The sequence below is a fragment of the Carex rostrata genome, chromosome 17 (assembly GCF_964058835.1).
Source record: "Carex rostrata chromosome 17, lpCarRost1.2, whole genome shotgun sequence".
NCBI lineage: Eukaryota > Viridiplantae > Streptophyta > Magnoliopsida > Poales > Cyperaceae > Carex > Carex rostrata.
In genome coordinates, this window is record NC_135934.1 from 2556992 (window position 1) to 2582094 (window position 25103).

Below are 25103 nucleotides of genomic sequence, written 5' to 3' on the forward strand. Positions count from 1 at the left end.
TAGTCCGTTCAACGGTTCACGTGTCTTTTTTTTTTTTAACTAAACTCAAACCTCATTGAATTGACCCTTCAAATTTATGTGTAGTTCTCAGTTAATGCTTCATAGATTGATCAATTTATATTCAATTCTTCACCTGTTACAATTATTTTTGGAATTGACGAATCTCAAAGTACAACTAATGGTTTATTTTTTTTACTTAATTTCACAATTAAATTATATCTATAATATTTCAAATTTGAAATTGAAGAGTTCAAATGTTTCTATTTTTTAATCTCCATTGTGTTTTTATTTTTCAAACTTCATAGCTTAAATTGAGAACTTAAAAGTCAAAATAAAGTTATCTAATACAATCTATATCATTTTCTCTGTTTCATCTTTATTTTGATTGTTAACAAGAGCTTGCAAAAATAACAGATGTAAATGATTTTTTGACATAATTTTTAACTTATTAATTCATGTAAAAACAAGGTTAAAAAGTTATAATTTTATATATAAAAAAGAGGAGGGATCCAATTACATACATCTTGACCACATATGTTTATAAGTTATTTTTACAATTTCAAAATTCAAACAATCGATTTGAACTGTTCAACATGATCTCCATATTTTAATGTCCTTGGAGACTAAATTTTATACTTTTGGAAATTGTTTACTATTTATTTAGAATTTTTTAAAATCGTTATTTTCAATTGTCTAGAATTATCTGAAAACAACAATTTTGTACATGTCTTAATAAATACTAAAAAAAGTTTCAAAAAATATAAAATTTGGTCTCCAAGCACATTTTAATATGGAGATCATGTTGAACAGTTCAGATCGACGATTTGGACTTTAAAATTGTAAAAATAACTTATAAACATATGATGTCAAGATATGTCAGAATAAAATGATGTAATTGAATCCCTCATCATACAAAAAGTAATATATATTACATCCAACAATTTTATTTTGATGTATAAATTTAAAAATATTAATTATTAAAAAGAATAAACATAAAGATATAATAAAAGTATAAAACACAAACAAGTATTTATATCCTCCTTAATTTTAAAATTACTGTAGGGGCTAATTCTTTTCTGAAAAGTAATAAAGTTTTTTGCTAGCAGAGCAGCTCCATGACAAAGGAGACGCAAACAAACGCACAGTGCCGATCCCAAAAATCCAATAAGAAGTCACATCCCCATGCAGTATGTACCAAACACCACCAAATAAATCTGCTAAGTAATTATAGTACGAAACGGCCTCTACTGTGCCAGCTCCTCAGCATTTAAATTCTCAATGTTGCTCTGTGCTTCTCCGCTGTTTCTTATAAACTGGAGACGTCCTTTACCACTCCTCGTTTATTAAGGAAAATTTTAATGCACAACTATGCGTGACGAGTTTTAGTACATGTTAGATAATTGTTTTTTATTATGATTCAACAATAAAGCGTACAGGTTTCTCATAAAGTAATTAAAATTATTTTGATACTTCAATTTATCAACATGTTGTCATTATTGATAAATTATTTATATCTTTTTAATAAGAGTCCGTCTCTAATCTATAATGTGAATTACACAGTATTCGAAAATATCGCTTCATGCATTGGTGTGCACAGTTTTTAAGTTGAAAAATCATATAGCCAAAATTGAAGTATCATTTTAAAAAATATATATATTGAAATGAAGTAACGAAAAACAAATGGCTTCAACAAAATAAAATCTAAATTGAAGTATCAATATTTTGCCAATAATGATACTTCAATCTAATCAAAATATTTTTTTTATTATAAATGCTCTTATTTATGCAAATGATACTTCAATTTAGATTTTATTTTGTTGAAGCCATTTGTTCTTCACTAGTTCATTTCAATTATTTTTTTAAAAAAAATGATACTTCAATTTTAGCTATATAATTTTTCAACTTCAAAAATGTGCATATCACATATAAGACAAATATTTTTAAATATTGTGTAATTTGTGCATCGTACAACTCGTTTAAATCCTACACGTAGGGGTGGCAACGAGCTGGCTCGTCCGAGTCACGAGCGAGTTGACTTTAGAGATCCGAGCTGAAATCTCAGTTTGAAATTGTCACGAGCTGGCTCGCTAGGTCTAACTGTATCTTGTTTTAAGAAGAAAATAAATTCTTTAAATTTTTAGACCGAACTGAACCGAGGACAGCATAAAATTCACACAAATTCATAAAAAATCACAAATCAATGCCTAGCTAAGTTAGTGGGCAAGCTAGATCCCAGCTTGAACTCGTTAATTCTGAATCGAGCTAGTGGCGAGCTGGCTCGCTAACAACTCAGTCCAGAATTAACGAGCGAGTACAATGATCCAAAAATTCTACAGATATCCGGTTTCCAGGAAATGGAGGCAATGCATACCCATTGTAACAGGTACAATCAGCAGCAAGTTTTAGTTGATGAATTGGACGTCTCAGATTGTGACACGTCGGTAAGCGTGAATTTATTGCGTTATTGGTGGTTTTGTAAGGATTGGTCAGATCTGATGAAATTCTTTTGTACGGAAGCAAACAAAGGCTGCAGGTTCTATTTCTATGCCTCTCGTAAAGGACCACATGTTACATGATTAGAGTTAAAGTTGGATGAATAAATAAACCAAGAATGAAGAAACAGAAATCATGTGTTAATCCCTTGTCCCTTTTGACCATTGAATCCAAATTATTTTTCTCTATGTTGGAATGAGAATCTTTTACATGTTAAGAATAATGCAGGGTGATGAAGGTGGTTTTGTTGTGCCGAAATTTTTATTTACAGCAAAAAAAAAAAAAAATAGACCAAAAGATTCTAGATTTGGAAGATTTTCATATTTATTCGGGCTGCAGAGCCAATCTGAGGCTCATTTATGGAAGACCGCAGATTGGCTTAGAGGTCCCAAAAGCACAAAAAATACATTGTAATATTGAATATATTTAAGTTTTGGGAACCTCTAAGCTAATCTGTGGCCCTCCACATAAATGGACTGCAGATTGACTGTGCAGCCCGGATAAATATGGAAATCCCCTATCTTTTGATTTTTTTTTTTTAGAGAAATGTCCTAGTATCCCAAGCCATCATACCCGAGTGCGTCCCCAAGTAGTTTAACAGAAAAACAAACTTTCAATGTTGTCTAACTTCCATTTCCAGCATTAATATCCAAACATTTAAAGCTTTGTTTATAACATTTTACAACGCTACTCGCAAGCATATAAACCTCTGTCTGAAAGCATTAAAATTCTAAATCTGTATAGTTTTAACTCCTAAATACTTTTGTCTTCAAGTCAAAAACGGAAAGATTCATTTCACCCACTATTTTTTATTTTTTCTCTCATCATTATAATTCATTTTTCCGACGATCCGTGATGAATTTTACGAATCTAAAAATACAAACGTTTTCTATTTAATTTTATCTTTCAAATAAGATCCATGAAGAAACACTTTTGAGTAATTTTAAAGTCATTTGTTTTTTTAAAGTAAAACTCATGAGCACTTTAAATTTTCAAGTTTCTAAATCTCAGTCTACGACCATTAAAATTTTCAAGGCTTTGTACATGAGGTTTATATGCTTTGAACTGTTATTGTTGAGGTTTAAATTCTTTGTACATGAGGTTTATATGTTTTATTCTAGAGATTTAAAGTGTTATTAATGAGGTTTATATGCTTGTGCATGAGATTTATATGCTTGTAAACAGAGGTTTAAATTATTTTGAAGCAAAATTAAAAAAAATACTGAAGTCACAAAGATTTAAAGTGGTAAAAAAAAATTACGACACAAATATAACTCGAAAGTTATTCTTCATGGATCTCATTTGAAAGAGAAAATTGGGTAAAAAACGTTCATATTTTTAAATTGACACAATTTATCACGTGTCGTCGAGAAAATAGATGAGAATGATCAGAGAAAAAATTAAAAAAATGTGGGTAAAATGAATCTTTTCGTTTTTAGCTTGAAAACAAAAGTAGTTAGGAGTTAAAACTATACATATTTGGAATTTTAATGCTTGTAGATAAAGGTTTAAATGCATGCGAGTAGCATTGTAAAATGTTATAAACAAAGCTTTAAATTCTTGGATATTAGCGTTGAAAATGAAAGTTAGATAACATTGGAATTTTTTTTTGTTAAACTAATTGGGGACGCGCTCGGAAATTTTGTTTGGGGTACAATTACCAGACTCCTCTTTTTATTATGGTATTTAAAAAAAATTCGGGTTATTGTGTGCTCCTTTTTAGTAATTTTTATTGATTGTTCGTAATATCTATTGGAACATAAAAAATTTCACGAATTGTTATTTGTGCAGGGCAGATATAATTTTTCACGCATTATAGTATCGCCATTACTTTTATAATATATTTTTTTTTATCACGGATAAGGATTTCAATCCAATGATATGTCAAAAATCGAACTCAGAAAACCTTTTCGAAGAATATCCGAAATGCGAATAAGATTGCACAAAATTGGAAAAAATGCATCCACAAAAGTTGTACAAAATTCGAACTCGTGCATTTCCAAAGCTAGATCTTGGATCAATTTAGGATGGGATTGAGCTGGATTCCGATTTTGGTTAATTCATAATTTCTGAAACAAATTTTGGAATTTGGAGACATTATTATCAAATTAATAAAAAAAGTTGCATCAAGTTCTCTGAATTCGTATCCTCTGAGATATCTCAAACTTTGCGTGACTTTATGGAAAATCCCAACCGTTTAAATACTCTCTGCACGAATCTCAAAGTACACATAACTGACCACCTACATCACCCCCGAATAGGCACCGGACACGTCGGTCACGCAAAAGTTGAGATATCTCATAGGATACGCACTCAAGTTCTCTTCCGTCTTGCCCAATCAATCAATCAGTTAAGAATTCTGCAATTGACTATGATTATTTGAGTCGAAAACTTCTATGGACCAGAGTGTAACGAGTCCTTAAAAGTAACAATTCAACTCATAAACTTATCACTGCATAGAACAATAGACTATTTCAGCCACAGAGGATCCTTAGAAAAGACAATGACAGTTTTTTCTTTACACGTCACATCCACTTTGCCAAGTGAGATTTGAACCCAGTTCAAAGCCCGCGAATCAATTTTTTCTTTAGAGAAATTAAAAGAGAAAGTTCAAAAAGAGCAAAAGGATCAATTTAATCTCTTTTCTTTTCCATGATCCTCTCGCGTGTACGACATCAGTTTATCTCAATCTTTATCATCTAATTTAATCTCTTCCCGCCTAGATTGTTAATACCATCTCTCTCTTTCTTTAGAAAATGGAGATGTCCATTTTTAGAAGATAGCAAATTAATCAAATTAAATTTCATGCATCATTAATAAGCCGTTCACTTCATATCTGTCACGCATTTAATTTCGAATTTAAGTAGTTTTATAAGAAAGAAAGGGAAAATTGGAGCGGACATGAATGTACCCCTTCATGTGTTTTCTTGTCCCCCTATTAATGGGTAAAGATTTTAACAGAGTAGTTCTGGCTTCATGCAGCGCATGAACCATATGTAGCTGTTTTGATTCTGTAGTCGGTACGCTGTATGAAGCGAAAATTGCTCTGTTAAAATCTTTACCCCCATTAATGCACATGCACAAATAAATAATAAATTGATCTACCTAATTGGTAAAAAAGGAATGCAAATAATACAACGCTTTGTATTATTTCTGTTTTACACTGTCGGTTTAACTAACCTTCCATATCTCATCACAACCGGGTCCCCCCAATCCATATAAAGACAAGACAGTCAAAAAAAAAAGGAAAAAAAAACAGTAAAAAATAAAGCTGTTTCGCACCACAACCGCCACCTTCCAAATAATAAACACTTTCCTCAAAAAAAAAATAATAACTTACCAGTGTTCACCGGTGGTGCGCGTTACAATCCAGTCAATGAATGAAACTGCGTAACGAGTTATTATCATGAAATGAAATAACACGCCACATAAACGACTACAAAAGAAGTGATACAGGGAGGTTTCAACCATTTATTAAACTCCATCTTAATTCCCTCACAAAAACGGCCACGTCCTGGAATTTAGACCATACCAACCGAACCTCTCCGCTAGTCCCATAAGTCATTGTAATTAGTCCATTGAACCAAGTCTTTGTAAGTTCATCTTCCCTCACATGCAACTCCCTCTAAACCCGGATTTAACTATTCTACCCTCCCTTAAGCCGCCATTTTCGCTCCAGTATTAATTCTCTTTCTCTTTCTCTCTCTCTCTCTCTCTCTCTTCCTAGAGTTTACTTCTCTGATGCTCTTCTCACAAGCAAAACCCACTGCTCCCTTCTTCCCCACTTCTCCTCCTTTTATCCCATTCCCATTCTTTAAATTCCAAAAGAGAAAAAAAGCATGTTGAAAACGAAGATGCCTTTGTCGCCATTATTCATCCTCGTTCTCTCCTTCTTCACCTTCATTTCGTGCGAACCAGTCGAAGACAAGTTCGCGCTACTCGATTTCCTTACTCAGGCACCGCACTCGCGTGACCTCAACTGGGACCCAGCCACGCCCGTCTGCAACAGCTGGACAGGTATCACGTGCTCCGCCGATGGATCTAGTATCGTGGCCGTACGTCTCCCGGCGCTCGGATTCAACGGTCAGATTCCTCCGAACACTCTTAGCCGACTATCCAACCTTCAGATCCTCAGTCTTCGTGCTAACGGGTTCACGGGTCCGTTTCCTTCCGACTTCGCCAACCTCACTTCCCTTACCGGGTTACATCTCCAACTGAACTCCTTCTCAGGTCCTCTACCGTTGGATTTCTCCGCCTGGAAGAATCTAACAGTGCTCGATCTTTCGTTTAATAACTTCACTGGAAACATCCCAGCGTCAATTTCGAATCTGACGCAACTGGTGGCATTGAATCTCTCGAATAATTCTCTTTCCGGCGAGATACCGGATCTCCAGTTGCCGAATTTGCAGTTTCTCAACCTGTCGAACAATGAGCTCAATGGAACTGTGCCCAGGTCACTAAAGAGGTTTCCCAAATCCGATTTTTCTGGTAATAAGTTGTCGCCGGAGAATGATTCTCCTTTGACACCAGCCGTGTCTCCTTCGGTGGCACCTTCGATTGGGCATACTACCGCAGCCAAAAAGCATAAGCTTAGTGAGGCAGCCATTTTGGGAATTATTTTAGGAGGAAGCGCTTTGCTCTTTGGTATAATTGCGTTATTGCTTGTGCTAATTTGGGGTAGGAGAGACAATGCCGCTTCAGAAAAGGTAAGTGTGTTATAGACATAGTTGGTTATTTGGTTTGCTACACAATAATAGACGCTTCGCATTGGTTTCTTGGGGATTTTTGAAATAACACTCCACATTTCTTAAAGGTTATTTGGTTTGCAATTGGGATCCTGTCAAATATTGATTTAATAAAGGTTACATCAAACAAACGTAACTCCATTGCCTTGTATAGTTGTATTATTGCGAACACCAACAATTTAAATCATTATCTGATTGACATCTTAAAGGTCAATTGCGCTGGATTCAATATAATTGAGGGCAAAACCGTCCATTTGAATATATTGGTTTTTTGCTACAAAACTATGGACATTAGCCTAGTGTCATTTTTGAAATTCACATAATACTTCTGCTATTTATAATAATTTATTAAAAGAGTTTACTCTATTGCTAAGTCTATTTTGACTGCAGGGCACATCAAAGGGGGGCCGAATGAGATCTCCAGAAAAGCCCCCATTAGGGAAGCATGAAGAAGGCAATAAAATAGTCTTCTTTGAGGGGTGCACCCTCGCTTTTGACCTTGAAGACCTCTTGCGTGCCTCGGCTGAGGTTTTAGGCAAGGGCACTTTTGGTACTACATACCGTGCAGTTTTGGAGGATGCAACAACAGTTGTTGTGAAGCGGCTGAAGGATGTGGGGGCTGGGAGGAAGGATTTTGAACAGCAGATGGAGACGATCGGGAGAATAAAGCATGAGAATGTGGCAGAGTTGAGAGCATATTATTATTCCAAGGATGAGAAGTTGATTGTTTACGACCATTTCAGCAGCGGGAGCGTGTCTAGTCTACTGCATGGTATGATTTCTAATATGTTAAATCTTTTATCATCTTTTGATTATTGGTACCGTAAGTTCTAGAAAAATCAATTTTTACATTTTGTAATCATGCATGTCCCGTGAGTGATATTAGTAAATTAGCACAAGTTGGTATGCATGTCCAATTAACATATAATTAATTCATAGTTAGTTAGTAATGATGGATGTCTGATGATTGATTTTTATGCATGTCCAATTTACAAATAATCAAATCATAGTTAGTAATGATGGATGTCTTATGATTGGTTTTTATTCTTTTGTCTTTATTAGTTGTGCACTTGGGATCTTTCTAACTACTTTGCCTTATTAAACATTCTGTTTAATTTATGCTACTTGGTTGGTTCTGTTATAATGCTTGCTGTTAAGGTTTTGAAACATTATTATAATTAGCAGGACACTAAATTACATTATCAATATTTTGTAAGATGTAAGAATATGATTATTTAACATTTTAATTCACCAACATTTCAGGTAGAAGAGGAGAGGATAGAGTACCACTTGATTGGGAGACCCGTATCAAAATCGCCCTTGGAGCCGCAAGAGGTCTTGCTCGAATCCACACAGAAAACAATGGAAAATTTGTGCACGGCAATATAAAATCATCTAATATCTTCCTAAACCCAGCCCGGTTCGGGTGCATATCTGACATCGGCCTAGCCCCACTCATGAACCCAATAGTCATTCCTGTGACACGCACGCCGGGCTACCGTGCACCCGAGCTAGTTGATACAAGAAAAGCTACGCAGGCGTGTGATGTATACAGTTTTGGAGTGTTACTTTTAGAGCTTTTAACCGGAAAGTCACCGGTACAGGTGGTAGGTGGTGGAGGCGATGAAGTGGGGCATTTGGTGAGATGGGTCAATTCGGTTGTCAGGGAAGAATGGACAGCTGAAGTTTTTGACCTAGAGCTGATGAGGTATGTTAAGTGTGACAGTTTTGTCCGAGTGAGGATTGGTCAACTTGTCAGCATATAGATTACAAAATTAAAAATAATGCCAATCTTAGCACTCAGCAGAATTTAATTAGTATAAATTGGGAGACCAGTTCAAATTGCCATAATGTTACTGGACCAAATTACACAAATGTAGTATTTTTTTTTATTCTTTGAAGTATTTAGACAATATATTCCTTGCAAAAGTCAAAGGAAAATTTTCAAAAATGGTTGCCATAGCCACCCGTCTGTACCTGTCTTGTCAAAAAATCAATAGCAGTTGGGATCTGAGTTCTTGGTCTATATATGTGTTTAAACTAATTACAGAAGAAAAGAAAGATGTTGTTTTGTTAACAAAGTGGGGCTGTATGCATACAACCCTAAGAGCCTGTCATATTTATCTAACAGATAAAATGAAAAATTGGAACCAGTATTTGCGTAAATTGAAAATGGTTAAAATTGACAGGTACCCAAACATAGAGGAAGAGATGGTGGAGATGCTCCAGATAGCAATGACTTGCGTGGCAAGAATGCCAGAGCAGAGACCAAAAATTGCTGATGTGGCACGGATGATACAAGAGGTCAAGCAATCTTATAGTGAAACCCGGCCTTCAGTTGAAGAAGCCGGGCCCTCTGCTTCAAGTTAAGAGATGCCTTATTCATGCGATTCTTTGTGTATTATTAGCTGCTGCAGCGACCGACGACTTTATAGGATAGCTATCTGAGGATAGGTTGCGCCATCTCATTTTTATTATGTCAATTATCTCAATTGTTAGGAATTGGAACTAGTATTGGTCTGGTTTTGTTTGTCTAATTTGAACATAGTTCGGTTTAATGTGTTTGTAACCTGCCGATGCAATTTTTGAAGTCGTTTTATCAGTTTCTAAGTAATGTTTGTATATGTCTTTGCATACTTAAATATCTTAATATTAATTTCTTGTAACAAGCCAGAAAATCACTTTTTAACTTTGCTGATATGAATTCTAATGTCTGTCTGAGCTATAAAGCTGTGCAAAATACAGGAGATAGTTTGCCTTGAAAGAAAATAATTTCATCCATACAGAAAATAATTTTAAAAAATAAAATGAACCCACCATTTGAAAAAGGCCTATAACGGGCCGGCCCAAACAGAGAAAAAGTAATACTTAACGCCTCTACCAGATTGAAACGCAAGATCTAAGCAGTAACCTAAAGCATTGGGCCACTATTAAAAAAAAAATTGGAACATGCAATTTACACAATATGGCAATCACCTATCTCAAAAGAAGAAGAAATAAAAAGTAATACTAACAAAAGTAGCAATTGAAATTTTTTTTTTTTTTTTGGATATTTTCAAACTTCTTCATACTAATATGCTGCTATTGGTTTGTCTTGTTTAAAAATCTTGTCTTGATGCCTCCTGCAACAAATGAGAAAATATAGCAGTTGCATATTTATCTTGTAAGACAATAAATAGATACTGACAGGATCTGTAACTTGTTCAAAATAACGGATATGAAATCTATATTAAAGAGTACCTTCAACTTCCTCAAATTGAATTATTTTTGTTGCATTCGCAGCAGAACGATATTCAAATCTGCAATTTAGAACAATGAATTAACAACTACATAATTAGAACCTGAAAGAATTACAATTGATAACATGAAACAATTATTACATGTATTATATCCAACAAATTACCTATTAGAGAAAACCACACCGATTTCATACGACGGTTTGATCTTAGTCGCCTCAACCAAAATCGAAACAATTTCGTTCTTTCTTGTGCTTGCCATTAAGCAATCGTACTCGGTCGGAATGATGAGAGCAAAGAAGTTATCCTTTAACTTGCTTAAGCATAACCTATCGATCGATGCAAGCGAGATTCTTCGTCTTAGTGCGCATGAATCCATGTCGGCTAAGTATATAGCACGGTCGGTTATCATCATGGCACGCTGCTTTATTTTTCCCGATCCAGTTAATTTGATTATTCTGTCGGCAAACAGGAGCTTCTGATCACCTAAATATGTGAAAACAATCGATGTAAACTTCTGAACATCTAAAAAACAATCGATGTAACTTATTAATTTACCTCGCTTTGATAAGATATCCGAGAGAAAGGCATTCGATTCTAAGTCGAGATAATCACCCTTTTCTGCCGTGCGAAAGGATGCTAACCGACGAGCCTTAACACCCATGAATGGCTTCGGCAACGTCCCCTCGTTTCGGCCATTGCCTTCTCCTTCATCCTTCTCTTGTTGGTGGTTTTGAGAGAGAAGTTTAAGCCTGTCCATGGATGAGAAATTATAGAGAGATTAATTGTTGTGCCGTGTCTAGGTGGATAAGAATATAAGATAGTAATTAATTATGTGATGTTTGAATTGGAGACAGTAGCTGTCTCTGTTGCGTATGATGCAACTTTGATGGTTTTGAGAAAAAAAGGAAAAGGTAAAAGAGAGGAATGTTGCTGGTGGTATCATTAGCGAAGGTGTCTTAGTGGAGTCTGACTAGGATCCTTAAAAAGAAATTATATACATATACACATACAGAGAGGGGGAATTGACTAACCTCAAAAACGTTTTTTACTAGTCTCCGAAACAAACGACTCGATTTGCCGATTTTCGAAGTTCAAACAGTCAATTCAAATAATTAGATATTCAATCTATAATAAAATGTGCTTGGAGACCAAATTTTACATTGTTTGAAATTTTTTTACTATTTATTAGAATGGTTTGAAAATCGTTGTTTTTTAATGGTGTAGAAATTTAATAAAAACAACGATTTTCGAACATTCTTAATAAATAGTAAAAAATTCCAAAAAATGTAAAATTTGATCTCCAAGCACATTTTAATATATATTGAACATCTAACGATTTGGATCTATTGTTTGAGCTTTAAAAATTGAAAAACCGAGTCATTTGTTCCGGGAGCTAGGAAAAAATGTTTTGAGCTTAACCAATCCCCCAGATTATACATGATACAATAAAGTTTTCTATTTTATTAAATTTTCATTTTCATTATTATTATTTATTTTTTTCTTGTTTTGAAAAATATTTTATCGAAAGCACAAATTGAAATGTCAATGACACTTTTGTATTCATTTACCCGATCCGTATCATATTCGAAAAGACGGATAAGAATAAAGATTTTTTTTTGTTATCACAACGGATACGAGTATAAAAATGCCTCCACCCGACCTGTATCGTATCCATTGACACCCCTATCTACTATTTGGATATCAAATATCGCATCTAGTTTTTCGAATACGAATCGAATATGGATCAAATATTTTCAACTCTAAGTGAGTCTCTCATCTTCAGAATATATACATAAAAATTATATTCGGATTCCAAATTTATAATATTTTATATAGTGAATAATTTTTTTTTTTTTGAAATTTTTTTGGAAATCAAATCATCAAACTGTCTTTTATTTACAAAGATGAAAGATCTCCATTTAAGTTTCAAATATCATGTGAACAAAATTGTTTTTTTAGTCTAATAAACTCTCTAATATTTACAAAATATATCATTTTGGGAAATAAATCAGCTGAAATTCTGAAATCGGTTACTGTTCATCCTGAAATTCCTGCAATCCGAAATCTAGCCATCGAATTTTTTCGAGAACGCATCTCGAAACAGTTGATTTTTCCTTACACATATCTCAAACACAGTTCGACGACTGAATTCAGATTGCAGAGATTTCAGGGTGAACAGTAATGACCTCGGATTTCAGCAGATTCGTATCCCTCCTTTTGAGCTTGAACCATCTTCACGAGAAAAAAAAAAAAAGAATTGTTATCACTATATCAAATATTAGGTTTTGAAAGCCTTCTTTAGTAATTATATTGTATTCGTACCCACGTGATATCAAACAGCACGTAATAATTGAATTAGTATCCTCTGAGATATCTTAAACTTTGCGTGACTTTATGGAAAATCCCAACCGTTTAAATGCGCTCTGCACGAATCTCAAAGCACATAATAATTAGTGTGGGGACATAAAGAAAAGAGAAATGAAAAAAAAAAAAAAAACATGATTGAACCTGACATGCTTGAGGCGGGTTAGGTTCCGACCCATTACGGCATTAATCAATGTTCCCTAGAAACAAGGTTTCCAAAAATCATTTGTATTATATTCATATTTTTTTTCAGCACTTTTCTAAATTATTTTTGAATTTGCTGAATCGTAAGACAACATACTATTTATTTGATAAAGTTACTAAAATTTTCAAAATTTATTATTTCGATAAAATATGTGTATAATAAAAAACGAATTATTTGTAATTCACATTATATTTAAAATTATAAAATTATAAAATTATAAAATTGCCTAATTATTCTCAAATCACAAACCGAAGATGGTTCATGCTCCGTACTAAATCTAAGAGCATCTACAACGGTGGAATAAAAAAAAAACATTTTCTTAATAAGCAGACTTTCTAAATTAATAAACGTTGTACAACACTGAAATTAAAAAGAAACCTGTCAGTGCGGAATACAAATCAAAAAGAAATTAGCGATGTGGATGTTCTAAGTTCTAACTAAATAGTTTCTAGTACTTTGCTGTATTATATCCGTTTTAACAATAAAATACCCAATATATTTGAAGTAGGGTTAAAAATAATAGAGGAGGGTTCAAATGCACCCAAATTTTTGTGCACCCAAATGCACCCTATCTTTTAAAAAAAATTTCTCCGTTTTTAAAATCCGAATAGTCAATCCGAACCGTTAGATGCGATCTATATATTAAGATGTGCTTGGAGACCAAATTTTACATTTTTTTGAATTTTTTTACTATTTATTAAGCCACTTTGAAAATAGCTGATTTTACATTTTCTGGACCATTGGATCAGCGATTTTTCAAAGTGACTTAATAAATAGTAAAAAAATTCAAAAAAAATGTAAAATTTGGTCTTCAAGCACATCTTAATATATAGATCGCATCTAACGGTTCGGATTTTAAAAACGGAGAAAAAGAATAGGATGCATTTGAACCCTCCTCAAAATAATATATCATTCATTTTGTTCTCCTATTATACTTTGTATTTTTTTTTAAGTCCGAACAGTTAATCTGAACTGTTTAATATAAATGTACTTGGAGATCTAATTTTATATATTTTATTATTTTTTAGATAAATACAAATCATTGTTTTCATAATTTTATATGGACCATTCAGTACGGTATTTTGTATCTATCTAGAAGAATAGTGAAATGATTCCAATAAATATAAAATTTGGTTTAAATGCACATTTTAATACACATATTATATTGAAGTATTCATATTAACTGTTTAAATTTTAGAAACAAAAATAAAAATGCAAAACATGATTGGAGTTGAAAACAACAATAGTATATTTTAACTCTACTCTTAGATTTTTCAGATTTGGAAATTGACATTTTTGACTTTTAGTTACAGTCATTCTAGAAATTTCGTTTTATAAAACAGCCAATTTTTGTTAGACTTAAATGAGTGGTGACTATGTATACGTTGTCATAGTAGTGATGTCATCACAACCAATGTTTTAAAATGCGGCCGCATGGGCCGCATGTGCGTATGCGGTCGGCAGCTGTGCTCAGAATATCCATGCGGTTTGAATATGCAGCCATGCAGTTTTTCCATGCGGTTTTGATAATTTGATTGGATTTTAATTAAAATTTATATTAAAAAAAATCAAAAAATTATTATTGGTTATGTTATTATGTGAAAATAAATTCAAATATATTAATATAAATATATATATATATATATATATATATATATATATATATATATAGTTAGGCTGGGGTGCTATGGATAGCATAGTGGCCTCTATGCTACGGCTCAATATTCGAGTTTTCAAAATCCAAACGGTCGATCCGAACCATTCATCTTATTCTCCATATTAATATCTGCTTGCAGACTAAATTTTATAATTTTCTGAATTTTTTTACTATTTATTAAGTCACTTTGAAAATCGCTAATCCAACGGTTTTACTGTTTTGTGCAGCCACCGTTGGATCAACAATTTTGTAAAATACTTAATAAATAGTAAAAAAATTCAGAAAAATGTAAAATTTGGTCTCCAAGCAGATATTAATATGGAGAATAAGATGAACGGTTCGGATCGACCGTTTGGATTTTGAAAACTCTAATATTGAGCCGTAGCATAGAGGCCACTATGCTATCCATAGCACCCGAGCCTAACTCTATATATATATATATATATACGTGAATTTTTATTTTAAAATTCGCATATATAAATCCGCATATGCGGTATGCAATGGCCTTCCGCGTGCATGAACAAAGCCGCATTTTAAAACACTGATCACAACTATAGTATGCACTATGCAGTCGGTTTATTAATTCAAATCATTCCTCCACCTCCTCTTCTTCTCCTCCTTTTTTATCTCTTTTTACTGCATTTTTTTTTTAAATAAATCAGGTATAAAATTAATTTGAGCACGAAGGCTCTCTTGGATATCTCTGCCTTGTCTTGATTACAACGGCACTAATTTATATTAATGACAATAAATTATGTAGACTCACAATCTACCAATTTTAACATGAGCACATAAAATCCTGCATGCTCACTATATATTGATCCGAGCACAGTAAATCAGTAACTCTTGGTTCTATCTTTTTCTTTTTCTGATTTTTCTTGTCTATTTATGTAAATAGGTTTCAGTTGTAATAGTGTAAGCACTGGTATAAATATTGTATGTACTAGTACAAAACGTTATGTAACTGATTTTGTCATGATTAATGAAATATCACATAGGACTTTGAACCAAAAAAAAAAATCAAATCATATATAGTTTGGCAGCGGATGTAAATTTATGAATGGTTATGTCATATTTTATGGTATGGAGCTTATTCAATAAAAAAACAATAACATTAAAAACTCTATACTTCTGATATTCTTTGTTGAACTGTCAATCTAAGGTCTGATTTAAATATAGCAAATAGAAAAGCTTAAGACCCACCAAAAATATTTTGATCCAACGCGGATACAACTCAATTTGTCCATACCAGAATCCAGTGTATATAGGCGAATATGATACCAGACTTGATTGGTAAGGTGAAAGGTCACCGCAATTCAAAAGGTGTGTCTTGGTATCTTATCTTATGTAGGGGCGGCAAAAAATACTTATCGCATCTCATTTGTTTGGTAACACTTTGTTTATTACCGGACTGACTGAGTTCTTAACGAGTCAGCTTGATATTAGTTCGGTCTAGAATTAACGAGTTTAAGCTGGGATTTAGTTTGCTTGTCAACTTGCGAGCTAACTCGGCTAGGCATCAATTTGTGAATTTCTATGAATATGTGTGCATTCTTATATTGTCTAGCTCGGTCTAGCTAGCTCCATTCAAAAAAATTGTAGAAATTTTTTTTTTCTTAAAACAATATACAACCGGACCCAACGAGCCAGTTGGTCGGCTCGTGAGCTAGCTCGGTTCAGCTCGTGATGATTTCAAGCTGAGATTTTAGTTCGGACCCTTCAAGACAGCTCGCTCGTAACTCGGATGAGCCAACTCTTGACAAGTTCAAGCTAGACCCAGCTCGTTGCCACCCCTAATAATAAGACAGCGATTCAGTGATATATGGATGTTGATTGATTGACGTGTATGAGTAAATCTAGCGTGTGTTGTGTTCATTAAGAATGTTTGATGTGTATAATTTCAAAAATTTATTGAATTGGTTTTTAATGATGAATTCAAACTGTTGAAATTCATGTATTTCACAATTGATGCACGTGCGTGTAATTTTTTTAAAACTTTGAATTCATTTAATACAAAGTCGAGCAGTAAAAAAATGATGAAAAATAGATGCATAAAATAACTTATAAAAAATATTTTTTTAACTGCTTAACGTTGTACTGAATGAATTCAAAAATTTCAAAATTTTGCACGGACATGCAACACTCATTCACTTGAGATGAAGATGGATTTCAACGGTTTATATCTGTCGTTTAAAGTCAATTCAGTAGGTTTTTAAAGACATGCTTATCAAATTCTCTTAGTGAGTACAACACACGCTAGATTTGCTCGATATATATAATATAAAAAAGTGAGAATTAATATCTGATTCAGTAGCAGAAGATAATACATTTTTTTTTATAAAATGTCTCAAGTAAAAATTCGGACAATAATTCTTTTTAAATATTGAAATTTAGAAGGCTTGACATTTATATTTTTTATACAAAATATATAAATAATAAAGCAAGCTCATATTATTTTTATCAGAGCTCTAAATAGCGCGCTATAGTATTTTTGGATCATAAAAACTATGGCGTTATCAGTACTATAGCGGCACAACATAATAATAGCGTCGTTTTTTCAACCATTCCACCATGCATGATGCAATAAACGCTATTTAAATCTTTATTTTTTTACATAATGATAAATTATATGCTTGTCTCTTGAATGTTCACAATTTAAAAATGTTTTTGCTTAAATTCAAATATATACTTATCAAATTTCAATATCCTGTATATCTACGTAAATTTTATTTAAATTTTAATAGACTAAGATTCTACTTTGCCTTGTCATCCTTAATCTCCAGACTCTTTTGTAAAATATTTCATTATTACTTTTTACTTCTCTCATACCCTAGTAATATTCATAGTATATTTTTTATAGACTAAGATACTTTCGAGAATTTGAACCCAACTAAATCTCTACAAGGTTCTAAATAGCGTGTTATATATAACGTCGCTATAGCATTTTCAGATCATAGAATTTATAATGTTATCGGCACTTAGCACGTTATAGTCCTATAGTAGCACTATATGTGATTCTATAAATATTATTAAATTTTTTGAAATGGATAGAAAGACGTGTACGGCAGCTATTCAATGGTCAAATTAATTTTTGCTAATATGACACCGACGGTAAGTCGGAAACCATGTCGTGATCTGTAAGAGAATGAAAGAGAATGAAATTTACGAAATTTTCAATTTTCAAACTTTGCTTTGCTTCTATCGTATTGTCCTGAAGAGCAACTTGGATAAGAAAGCACTATTTATTGAGAATTAAGATGATTTTATAATTTATTATAAAGATAGTCCAATTTTAATATTTTTGAGTTATGGCAAATCATCAATTATTTTTAATGGTTGGGAATATAATTCATAATTATTAATTTAAAAATATGGAAACTTTTTACCTGTAAATGTTTATCAATATGTGAGATATACATAATTTAACATATGAAATTAATTTATTGGTAATTTGATCATCGATTAAAATTTTCATATAATTTTTGGTATTGCATTTGTTTAAAGAATTTCTCTTAATGAAAATTAAATTCATTCTCCAACACATTTACGGAAATACAATTCTAGTATTATCTCGGACACACTTCATCAGCCCAACAAATCTCTCAAGATTAAAAGAAAATAATTAAACATTTATAAAAAAAATGTTGAAAAGTTAGTCTTAAAGAATATTATTTTGAACTTTCAATTGAATAATTCAAATACCGATGTTTTGATTGATATATTTAATTTCGCATTAAATAATGTATAACTGAGTTCTTATTTCCTTAAATATATCAAGGTTTGAAACAGGTAATTGCTCAGTTCATATCTATGATTCAATTTAATCGGAAAGTTTCAATACAAAAGCATGAAATGGAAACATTATTCCAGACGCAAAGCTAATTGGAATGGAAGCTACTATTTCAATTTTCAACCATAGATCAATTCAATTCAACACTACTATTTCAAATCACACGCGGTGAGATTTCAATTGGGGAGCAAAATTTCTCTTTAACCTTTTCTATGTGGTTGCGTCGTTCCGATCAGACAAGAGTTGGTTTAGATCAGAGCTTTAGGATTTTTCACCAACGGTCCGATGTTGTCCATCTAATGGGAGTTTCGTACAACTCAGTCATCTTCTGAAAACTATGGTCAACGTAACGAATTCGCATCCTCTGAGATACCTCAAATTTTGCATAACTTTTTGGAAAATTTCAACCGTTCAAATACTTCTACTCGAATCTCAAGGCTCAAATAATAATCCCCCTGCACTATCCCCGAATAGGCACCGGACACGTCGCTCACGCAAAATATGAGATATCTCAGAGGATAAGCACTCTAACGTAACTGGAGACAGTGGGGATTTTGTCCAAAGGGCTTTAGACAAAGCCTTGTCCATAGCCAGATTCAGACTGTTTGATACATGTCAATTTCACATTGACGGTTTAGATTTACCATTTTAATTTATCAAGTTCTAAATCTTTACCGCGAACTTTGAGGCCAATCGTACGGTTTATGTCCGGTATTGGACCAAATTTATCCAAAGCCCTTTGAGAAAATCCAATTCCAACTGGAGAGGAGAAGGGAAATGGAAATGGTCACAAATCGACGCTTCTGAAAGCCCAGCTTTGCTATTAAACTCCACAAAATCTTTTTTTTTTTTTGAAAACTTGGTAGTAGCTACTAAGGTTCGCGAGGGAGAATCGAACTCTCAACTTTTAGATATAACAACTCTAGGATATTTTTCTAGTCAATTGTGCTACATTCACTTTCTCAAACTCCACAGAATCTTACTAGCATGGTATCAGACAAGTCAGATTCCTGTTATGTGTGTTCGTACTTTTTGACATATTATATACTACGAATACGTGGCATGGCATTACTGAAGGATCTGTTCCAACTCCGTCCAATGATCCACTTATAATTGTCCACGTCATTTCATTCGTATAATTCGTAAGGTATTGGCGTCAATTTAGACTTGATGCTTTCAAAACAGTTTTTGTTTGTTAAGACTCAAGATACACCTACGGGCATGCCGAACGTCACTGAAATGTAGGGTGTTGTAATTAAATGGATCCCACTGTCAGTGATGCGTGGTGCAAACACCAAACTCAAACTAACAATTGGAGTATATTTAGCTAAAGAGAACAATTAATGTATTAAACATTATCTACGCGCATACGCATCGTATAATAGGGCACCTCACCTCTTCCTTACCCTTTCCTTTTTCTCTTTCGCATTTCTTCGATTCTTCTTCAAACCGTGTGGTGTGCGCTATATATCTCCGATTCGACCGACCTTTAGGTATTATTAACATTTCTAGCTTGTCGTTCTGTTTCTCTAACTCGATTTCTCTCTTGATTGATCTGCTACGCTCGAAGATAATAGATTTATTGTTTCAGATCTAGCGCAACCTCGGTGATTTCGTCATGGCATCCAAGCGTATTTTGAAGGAGCTCAAGGATCTGCAAAAGGATCCCCCCACTTCGTGCAGTGCTGGTATTTTTCTCTGGTTTTTTTTTTTCGATCTAGCTTGAAATTATGTAATTAGTTGAAAATCTGTTCGGCACCGCTTAGATCTGTATATTTATCTGGTTTTTAGTTGTTAAAATCTCTTTAATAGGTTAAATTATTGAATTTTACTAGTTATTTCCATTTCCGTTGTCACAAGGAGCTACAACGTTGTCCTACGAGTGTATAGTTTTCTTTCTTTTTATAACCGAAACTTATTTGCCCCCTCTCTCTACAGAGAGGAGAACACAGGCATCTGGAAAGAATTGTTCTCTGTTAACGGCAGCCCTTGTATAAAAAAAGAGAATGAAAGAAACTACGAGTGCATTGTTTTCTTTCTTATTATAACTGAAACTGATTTGCCTTGTCTGTCTACAGCGAACATAGGCATCTGAAATTAATTATGTCCCTGTTAACGGCAACCTCTGTATGAACAAAGAATGAAGAAAACTAAAACTTATTTAGTAAAATAGGACTGGGGAACTTTTGGTTGGATCTTTTTGTGGTACATAATCTTAGTTGCATATTTTGGTGTGTTTAAAAGACATATGTATGATTCTGTCTCCTAGTTGTACTTCAACATTGCATAATTTAGTTTTACATTTCAATTTAATTATTCAAAGTTAGTAATTTTGTTCTTTGCCAGGATGGAAGCTACATTAGTATGAGGTGAAATGCAATGTGTGTTGTTTAAAATCTGTTTCTGTCACTTGTATATCAACTTTCCTAACATTAATTAGTACGGACATCTACTAAAACGTTAGCGTTTAAGGTTGATATAAATAATTAATGTTGAAGTAAGAATGGGGTACATAATCATTCATTTATACTTGTTACAGGCTTAACTAAACCTTTGTCAATAATTGTAGAGATCCAGTATAAAATATTTGTTCCACAATTGGTTCAAAAGCGTATTAATTGTGAAACATCCATAATGGTTATTACATTTCTAGTTCAATAGGGAACTTTGCTGTGTAAATAAGCAGTAAAGATTATATATAACAGAGCTAATGAATTATAATGTAACGGTACAAAAGTGGATGCAATGACAAGTCCAAAAAGGCAACTCACAATTGATTGGCATAAATGATAATGTGGGCACCACATCTTATAGTATAGCTACTTAGTGGTATGTTGGTACTGGATCCTTTTTCTTATAAGATAATATGTTTTATTAGACTTGATTGGAGTTCTTGAACTATAGTATCTTCAGGCATGAACTAGGTTGCTACTTGCTAGACACTATAAAATAAGTTCTCATTTTGCATCGAGCTTCCGTATATTTAATTATTCATTTTGTTTTCTCTGCTTCTTTTAAATACAAGGGTTTTCTTTTCTTTTCCCTATGTTTTTTGCTTTTGTGAAGTTTGAATATTTAATGCAACCAAAATATCAGAAGAATTGGATGAAGGAACATTTTCAATAAGTAGTTGTAGAATGTTTCTGCATTAACTCAATGTTGTCTTTGCCAGTGTCACCTTTTTTCTCCTCAATCTATAAGTAGGTGGCCCAAACTCCTATATTTGCCAATTGTGCTTCAAATTTTGTTTTCATTGCGTAACTGACAGTTATTTTTATTGGAAATGTAAAGGTCCGGTCGCGGAGGACATGTTTCACTGGCAAGCCACGATCATGGGCCCACCTGATAGCCCCTATGCTGGTGGTGTTTTCCTTGTCTCAATCCACTTCCCTCCTGACTACCCATTTAAGCCACCAAAGGTAATTTGAAAAATTAGACCACTTTTCTATGGTAAAAATATAATTGGCTAATTAGGTTTTACAGGCACCTAGGAATTGTTAAAATTACTAATTAGGTTTTACAGGCTGCTCTTTTTCTTCTGGATGGTAAAAATATAATTGGCTATTAAACATAAAGGTTTTTCTTTAAATTACGCCAAGAAGTTTGTACTACTTTCACAGTAGCTTTCAAAAATGCGGCTTGATCTATGCTCAGTTAGGGTTGTTCTCGGTGGTTTGTTTGATTTTTCCATGTTTATGACATATCTTTCTAAGACTGGCAAAGATGATTAATTTTGGTATGGAATGAACTACAAGATAAAATCCAAATCATTCATCCTTGCTCCCAATTTCCAATATCACGAGGTGAATCGAAATTAATTACAGAAAATAGGGTGAATTACTTTATATGGAGTTTTTAAGATTTATTCCCTCAATTTTTCTGCATAACCAATTTATTCACCCTCCTTTTCCTTCTTTGCTCAAAACTTGGGAGCATGCCTTCAAAATTTGCTAGCAGTTAAAATGCTAGAAAGGTTGGGTATGTTCTGACCTAGTTATACTTGTTACTGGATTTATAAAATAGAAAGCCAACTGAAATAAATTTCTATTGAGCTATAGCTACAAGAGCGCTATAGCCTTGAGTATAGGTCATTTTACTATCAAGAAAGTGCGTGTGGTTAATTTTTTGGGTTTATATTGGCAAAAGCCAAATGTAATTTGAATCAGGTTCTAATTTGGTGATGGGGCCAAAGTGTATTGCTGCTGCCTGCTACCTTGAAATGTTTTTTGTGCATGAAAGTTCAATTATTTCATAGATTGCAATTGCATCAAGTTCTTTGACTTCCAATATTTCTAATATCTTCATCCAACATTGAGAATACTCGAGTAATTTGCAACCAGTACCCAACATTTGGTTTACGGAATGTAAAAGATGGGTGCTGCTGAATGTTGACATTTTACTAATTCTTGTATAGTTATCTTTGATTTCTCTGAATCCAACCTGATCGGTAGTTGGAATTATCAGATTTATATGTTGGATGTTGAGTTTTTGTTCCTGTAACAAAGTTATTTAATTGAAGTTAAGGGCTGCTTACCAGTTTTGTCAACATTTGTTTTTAACTGTTGGTTATTTGTAAAATTTATAAAAATATTTTGTCAACATTTGTTTTCTTATTGCATTGTGGGTAAAATTTAGAGTATTTTTGCAACAATAAATCCAATTTTGAAATGGGTTCTCTGTTGAGTATTGCAACCAAAGTGCTGCCAATTTGTAGCCTTTTTATATGTTGAAGGTAATTATCTTCTAACTAAAAAATAAACATAGTGGTGAAAATCTTTTTTGCAAGTACTATTTTTTTAAAGAAATTATAACAAGAGACATTTCTCATTTGCTTCTAGGTTTCGTTCAAGACAAAAGTGTTTCACCCAAATATCAACAGCAATGGCAGCATTTGCCTTGACATCTTGAAAGAACAGTGGAGCCCTGCTCTCACCATTTCTAAGGTAATTTTCCTTTTTCCTCCTTTTTATTCTCCTAATTATCAACTGCATGTTCTGCTATCTTAATTTAATGGGGCTGCTTCAAAATCTGACTACTGCAATATTTGCCTGTATCCAGTAATGAGTTCAGATACCAGGAACCCAAAACCATAAAGCCTAACCCGTAATCCTGCATATGCAGTTTAGAAATGAATAAGTTTGTTATTAAACCACTTAAATTTTCAAAAAAGGTTAAAACTTAGTAGTTAATAAAGTATCACAATATTTGTGTGTTGTGATACTCAAATCTTTAGATGATGGCGAATGCCACAAACTATTCCAGGGTTTTTTATGATAATTATTTTTAATATTGGATATTTAGTCAATTCTTACTTAAGCATCACACTCTGACTGCAAAGTTGCAAACCCTAAGTACCTGAGTTGTGTTGTTAGTGTTAAACTATCAATTATTGCTAATGGGTCTGAAAAATTTTAAATTGAAAAATAGTTGGTCTGAAGTCTGAACTGAACTCTTATTAGTACATGTTGTTGATCTCATTTTTGTTCTCCATTTCTAGGTTCTGCTTTCAATTTGCTCATTGCTAACGGATCCAAACCCAGATGACCCCTTGGTGCCTGAAATTGCACACATGTACAAAACGGACCGTACCAAATACGAGACCACCGCCCGTAGCTGGACCCAGAAATATGCCATGGGCTAAAAAATATTCGCATTAAAATTCAAACGAACTAGAATTTGTTGTGGCCTTTTTAGTACCCTCTATGTTATCTATTTTTTAAAGTTTGACAAGTAGTGTTGTTCTGTACTTCTGTGTGAAATGTGATGTGCAAATTGATCCGTGACTTCAAGGTATTTGAAGAATGAAAACTGAAAAGGCCTATGTTGTCAGTGAAAGTAAAAAAGCAAATAAAAAAAAATAAAAAAAATCTACAGTTTGGTGCTTTGGTAATAGATTGCATTGAAACTTCGATATTTTTGAAGTCTTCACCGATAGTTTTTCTATTCCAAGTGGAAATTAAAATAAAAGAAAACGGTGATATGATAGTTGTACTTGTACAAGACAAAATTACAGCTACAGATCGAAGTAATTCTTTGGACAAAATAATAATAGAAATTACTACCTGTTAGAGACAAACAGGAAATTCATTTCTAATCTCACATCAGTCACAAACGAAAATAGAATTTTAACTTGTTGCTATTCGGCTTTTGAGGGAAGATTATAAAATTGAATTTTATGCATCTATTATAAAGTGAGAGGAGGCCAGAGGATATGGGCCTCCCTTTTAATGGGGTTATGTATGTTGAGTTGATGTTGTTATTCTTGTGGTCTGTACCTTTGTTTTCTTGTGCTTTTCGTTAAAGGAGCATATGAAATTCTTCTTTGCGCTTCAAAATTTATTCATGGGAAAGGATTTTCAATATGTCGAATCATACATATGCCTTTATTCTACGGCCATTTTAACCAGTTTTTTAAAGGTACCAAAGTCCGAAGGACATCAAAATTGTATAATTCTTTCACTAAAAAGATATAAAAAAAAAATCATGTTAAAACGAAAGACATTGAGAACAGATACAAGTATACAACAATCAATTGGGATTCAAATTTATTTACAACTAAAACACTGTTTCTCATTTCAAAAGAATCGGGGCCCATTACTGGGCTTGAGAA

At 33.2% G+C, this 25103-nt stretch overlaps 3 protein-coding genes across 4 annotated transcripts; 2 read left to right on the forward strand and 1 right to left on the reverse strand.

Annotated features, from left to right (window-relative positions):
• Positions 1–6151: 6151 nt before the first annotated feature.
• LOC144568670 (putative inactive receptor kinase At4g23740) lies at positions 6152–9845 on the forward strand. The gene is made up of 4 exons (XM_078319041.1): positions 6152–7199; positions 7629–8010; positions 8502–8946; positions 9428–9845. Exons 1-4 carry the CDS (start codon positions 6333–6335, stop codon positions 9606–9608), a joined length of 1875 nt encoding a protein of 624 aa, XP_078175167.1. The 5' UTR covers positions 6152–6332; the 3' UTR covers positions 9609–9845.
• Positions 9846–10100: 255 nt separating this feature from the next.
• On the reverse strand, positions 10101–11288 carry LOC144568671 (myosin heavy chain-like protein). The gene is made up of 4 exons (XM_078319042.1): positions 11033–11288; positions 10642–10960; positions 10479–10537; positions 10101–10360 (listed from the first exon to the last, which is right to left on the reverse strand). The coding sequence occupies exons 1-4, from the start codon at positions 11232–11234 to the stop codon at positions 10320–10322; spliced, it is 621 nt and encodes a 206-aa protein (XP_078175168.1). The 5' UTR covers positions 11235–11288; the 3' UTR covers positions 10101–10319.
• An 8492-nt stretch (positions 11289–19780) lies between these two features.
• On the forward strand, positions 19781–24308 carry LOC144568672 (ubiquitin-conjugating enzyme E2-17 kDa). Of its 2 annotated transcripts, XM_078319044.1 has the most exons (5): positions 19781–19986; positions 20085–20181; positions 21785–21912; positions 23332–23436; positions 23991–24308. In XM_078319044.1, the coding sequence occupies exons 2-5, from the start codon at positions 20112–20114 to the stop codon at positions 24132–24134; spliced, it is 447 nt and encodes a 148-aa protein (XP_078175170.1). In that variant the 5' UTR covers positions 19781–19986; positions 20085–20111; the 3' UTR covers positions 24135–24308. The 2 variants fall into 2 exon arrangements, with proteins under 2 accessions (XP_078175170.1, XP_078175169.1); XM_078319043.1 differs by lacking the exon at positions 19781–19986 and having other exon boundaries at positions 19994–20181.
• The last annotated feature ends 795 nt before the right edge of the window (positions 24309–25103 follow it).